This window comes from Notothenia coriiceps, unplaced genomic scaffold (genome assembly GCF_000735185.1).
Source record: "Notothenia coriiceps isolate Sejong01 unplaced genomic scaffold, NC01 NC01_scaffold00021844, whole genome shotgun sequence".
Classification (NCBI taxonomy): domain Eukaryota; kingdom Metazoa; phylum Chordata; class Actinopteri; order Perciformes; family Nototheniidae; genus Notothenia; species Notothenia coriiceps.
Genome location: NW_011354545.1, coordinates 1 through 5,437, shown reverse-complemented (window position 1 = coordinate 5,437; position 5,437 = coordinate 1). Strand labels below are relative to the sequence as shown.

Sequence of the window (5,437 nt, the reverse complement as noted above, 5' to 3'; positions counted from 1 at the left end):
CTGGCACTAACAATGTCTCCTGCTGTGGAAAACACCCTCTCGCTAGGGACCGAGGTAGCAGATACAGCCAGGTAGCGCTTTGCTAACATGGCAACATAAGGATATTTGCCGTTTGTAATAGCTTTGGCTCGGTCTGAACTTTTTGAGAGTGGTGGAGGCTTAAATGCTAGTGGGAGTTGGGTTTGCACTTCAGTCTTTTTTCTTTTGGTACCGGTGATATTCACGTTCAGGTGATGCCTTTTCAAATGACTGTGCAAGTTTGATGTATTACCAGCCGCGTAACCAATTTTAGTTGAACAATGCCGACAAACAGCTTTGGTTCGGTCCACCCGTCTTTGTCCGTCATCCTTGTACATTTGAACGCATCCCTGTGACCAGCTCTCATAGTATGCCTCTCGTCCAATGAAATGACTTGGTCGCTCTATGACACGTTGAACCCAATGTGAGCAAATTACTCTGAATGCTGCGACGCAGCACCTGAGATTACTTCCAAAAAGTTGTTCATGTTCTCAATTTTTTAAGTTTAACGTTATATTCGTTCGGTAGACTTCGGTACACACGTGTACCGAACCGAAGGGCCCGTACCGAATAATTTCGGTACGGGTATGTGTACCGTTACACCCCTAGTATTAACTAATAACTTTTTGATATATTTTTTTAATATCTTAAAAGTGAATATGTTTTGCTTATTTTTCACATGATCTCAGTCATTTTTTCACATTGAATTTCCAAATTTTTATTATTTTTCTATATTTAAAATGGTATATTTCAAACATACATTTATCTTTTTAAATGCCTTTGTGATGTGCTGCAACCCATTTTCTTCTCGGGGACAATTACTATTACTACTACTATACTGTCGGTAATTTTTCAGTTTATTTAGAAAATATTTAACCTAATTTTGGGATATTTTTCAGATGCCAATAATTGTTCCGTTACAGTTTGAAAACATGTTTGGGGATATTTCTTATCTATTTAAAAGGGTATTTTTCACTTATATATATATATATTTCAGATAATCTAAATAATTTTTCACTTTTATTTTCCGCCATCGACTTATTTTTCACATATTGTGCCTATATTTTTAGAATACTGAACTAAAATATTTGAAATTGAAAAAGGCAGTAAAAAGTAACATTACATTATTTAAAAAAATAATAATATTATATATTGTTAAAAATAATATTTGCTAAAAATGTCTGTAGAATAGTTGTAATATATATAATACAAATAATGAAAAATGTCTCAAAATGTGACATTTAAAGTTAAAACAGACGCTGAGACTTCGGGTTTCTGCAGGTTTCTGCTAGGTTATGAACTCACAGCATCTTTTCTGCAGAGCTTCTCCATGTCGGAGATGTTTTTGGTCATCGTGGAGACAAGGCGCTCATTAACAGTAACCAGGAAGTCTGGTTCAGATCTCGTTTTCATCAGCGCCTCCAGCTCTGACCGGAAACAAAAACAGATCTCTTATTGTTATATAATCCTGAAATGAGATAACTGAACAAATTCAATATATATAATGCCCTCAGCGTTACCTTGTTCCCAGGTGAGGGTAAGGGGGTGAGTCCTGAGGAGGGGGCAGCGGGTGAGGCAGGATGAGAGGGGAAGGTCAGCGGGGGAGGAGAGCACGAGGAGGGGGAGGAGCCTCCAGCCCGCCCTCTGCAGCCGCTCAGCATCCCCATTTCCCAGCCGCGGGTCGGACAGCAAACGCACCGCCTCCGTCAGCACCGGCAGCCTGCAGCAGAGGAGCTCAGACTTACAGAGGGCAGCGAACACACCATTCATAGGACAGAGGAAAAATATTTATTCAACTCTTGTCTCCTAACTGGAACACAATTTTTTCTATGAGTTAAAGATACATTCTGAGAGAAAATTCAAAGTCTGCGAAAAAAGTCAATATATACGAGAAAAAAGTCCAAAACCGGGAAAAAAGTCCAAATATGAGAACAAATTCAAAATATGAGAAAAAATAAAAAAATCTGAAAAACATGAAATATTGAGAAAAATATGTGTGTTAGTAGTTCACTGACCAGGCCTCAGCATGGGACAGTTGTCTTCTGAGCAGCAGGGACACTAAATTGGTCACCACGTCCTCAGGTTCCAACACATCCAGCAGCACCTTGACAGAAAAAACGTCAGATCTCTGGCGCTATATATATTAAATCAATATATAAATGTATTATAAACCCCCCTCACCTCGAGGACTTTGATGGCGGCGGCGGCGACCGTCGGCTCGTCGTCCTGCAGACTCTCCATCACAACGTCTCTGAGGAACGCTGCATTCAGATTCTGCTGCTAAATACAAACACATCGGGAAAGAAAGGGTTATTATTTTTAACAGAAAAAGCAAAATATCTGCAAAAAAAAAGTATATATTACAACAACAAAAAAGAAAAAGTATTACGAGAAAAAAGTTTAAATATATACACACATTATATATTTATACCTTAAAAAAAAGAAGTATTTAAATAGACAGACAGAAGATTTCAAAGACTTGTAATAGGTAAGATACAAATATTTTATGGAAAACATGTCAGATCACTTTGAGATAGAATTAGAACATTTTGAAAATATTTTGTCAGAATTATTGGGGAAAAAAATTAAAATAAGGATTTCACATTTAAATTGGGTCGATCTGAAGATGTGATATCTTCAATGAAACAGAGGTAAATATAGATCCAGAGACTGTGTTTTGTTGTCTGCAGTGATGCTAACTGTCTGAGCTGTGTCCTAACAGGAAGTGAAACATGGTTACCTGGTAGGTGATAGCGTCCTTCAGGTGAGTCAGAGCGGAGACTCGGACAACCGGCTGAGGGTGTTTGAGGCTGAGCAGCAGAGACGTGTCCGAGTCGCCCAAGATCTGCAGAAAGGAATCGGGTATTAGTTATTATTATTATAACGATAAATTAAATACTAACACTGTTTATTATCCCCCATCAGCAGGAATCATTTAGATATTTATTATTATTATTATTAGTATTATTATTATTATAGGAGAAGTGGCATTAATAATTACTACACTGTAGAGGGTTGGAATCACCAGGCTCCCCACGATACGATACTATCGCGATACTTAAGCCACGATGCGATAGTATTGCGATTCTACGATATGCTAAGTATTACGATACGATATATTGCGATGTTGCAAATCACATGGGTCATATCCATGTCCGTCTTCCCTTCCTGGTTAAAAAATGTATTTGCAATTGGAATAGTTTATGTAAATAACCCAATGTGCGTTCTTTGGACCTGAAAAGGAGATGGCATTGTATTTGTTACTTTTATTGCAATTGTATACATGTCTTAACTAGCGATGGGAACGATTAATCGAATATTCGAAATGATTCAGGTATTCGAATATGAGTTATGAATATATTTCCTTGGAGGGATGCCTAAGTTGATTACATAATATCAAATGGAATAATTCAATGTATACACCAGTGCCATAGCTAAATGTGTTTGGTCTAAAGGTGTGTTTTGCTCTGCTCGCCGGTCCCTCACAGCAGGTGCTTCTCTCTCTCTCTCTCTCTCTCGCACGCGCGTCCGGTTATACTTCACTCGCGTTTATGTCCAAATCCATCAGATCTAGCTAATGATATGGCTGCTGCCTCTCCCTACACGCAGATAACGCAGACTCAAACCTCATCTTATGCCCACATTCCAGCTGTCTTCTCTACAGCTGGCCTGATTGTGAATCGCCTCCGCACCCGCCTCTCCCCTGAGCATGTAAACATGCTCATATTCTTAAAGAAGAATGAGTATTGAACAGCTGCATTCTGTGCATAGGCCCTGTTATAGGTTGTGATCTCTGTTGTAATAGTGATGCGTTACCCTAACCTGTTATGTTGTTCGTGTATGATCCCTCTTTCATTTAAAAACCAAGTTATGTTTTAAGCATGAAAGCTGTAGGCCTATAGCTATCAACCGTTCAAAATGTGATCACCACTTCAATACATTTGACAAATTCGACTTGGTTTCTATACTTATTTGAACATGTATTTATTTATTTTTCAAACTTATTTAAAAAAAAAAGATTCACTCACTTTTTTTCTTTTGTATAGGATATGTACATTTCGGTTAATCGGTTAACCGTTTTTTGGGGGGTTGAATATTCGAATATACATTTGCTTTCAAATTCCCATCCTTAGTCTGGACAGAAGTGAAAACGCAGACAGTGTTCAATTTGATTGTGAAATCACTTAATCACTGATATATTTATTCAACTGCATTTGGCGAAACTACACCAACTGCATTTGGTCGAGAATCACAGTTATTACACGCAATTATATGACTCATCAATAATAATCTGAATCCTACATTATTTAAGATCTAATCATTTCGAAGACTTTCTTTGTGGATTCTAAAAGATTATCCACTGTTTTTACAGATATCTCTTTCCTAATGTAAATCAATGGGGAAAAGTATTTTTGGGCTGAATAAAGTCAATGCCATGGCAACTGACTTGGAACTTGTAGTATTATCATTTGGCCAGTAGAAAAGCGGATGCTCTTCCTAGGAGACTAGCATAAGACCTGATTTTTATATTGCTATATTTGCCATTCCTCCATCAGACCGCCATAATGGCGATAAACATGGAAACTCGACTCCAGATTGCCACTGCAAAGCCTCCGTACCTTTTTGACAACATTCAGCTTATCCGGAGCATGGTCAAACAGGGTGTCGAAAGCATCACGCTCTGTAAGAAAACAAAAGTAATTATTATCCCAGAAATGTGGATACTCCTGGAATAAACATAGTTCTGTAGACTGTTCTACATACCATGCCTGCCAGAGAAAGCCCTGCGAGAAAGAGGAGAACATCAGAAAAAAGATTTTAAAAAAGAAAAATCACAACACAATTCCGAGGCAGTATTTGCTTATAAACAATACTGGAATATCCATACAAGACAAAGGGAAATGAGGAGTGTGCTTCCAGTTCAATCACAGAGGAATGTAGAGAATGAAGGGATTATGTCTCAGAAATGACAATACAATAATGTAACTAGGGTATCATAATTTGATTAACAATAAACACAGGTACACCTTGGGTATTCGTATAACCTGTGTATCATCACTGGGAGTTTAGCAATGACACATACTGTAGCACAATGCAATAATCTCAACAATACAGTGTGGTATTGATACAATGAATGAAGACATGCAGGTTTTCTATGGGAATGGAGGGGCCTCTCTTCTCTGTTATTACAATGTGAACACTGTGGAGGATGTTGTTTTTGGAAAGGGTCAGGTGGTTTTTGGAGAGGAGAGAACACCGCAGTGTGAGTGTCCCCGGGGAAGGGATATCGCGGTGGGCAGGCCAGCAAGAAATGACACACACACACACACACACACACACACACACACACACACACACACACACACACACACACACACACACACACACACACACACACACACACACACACACAAATCTG

General features: G+C 38.5%; 1 protein-coding gene across 1 annotated transcript; it reads right to left on the bottom strand.

The window, feature by feature from the left end:
- Nucleotides 1–1,323: 1,323 nt before the first annotated feature.
- On the bottom strand, nucleotides 1,324–4,582 carry LOC104953498 (HEAT repeat-containing protein 1-like; the record flags this gene model as incomplete). The annotated part of the gene is made up of 6 exons (XM_010780448.1): nucleotides 4,577–4,582; nucleotides 2,759–2,863; nucleotides 2,200–2,298; nucleotides 2,034–2,122; nucleotides 1,539–1,738; nucleotides 1,324–1,445 (listed from the first exon to the last, which is right to left on the bottom strand). Coding segments are annotated over exons 1-6 (621 nt in total), but the record flags the coding sequence as incomplete, so codon positions are not given.
- Nucleotides 4,583–5,437: the final 855 nt, after the last annotated feature.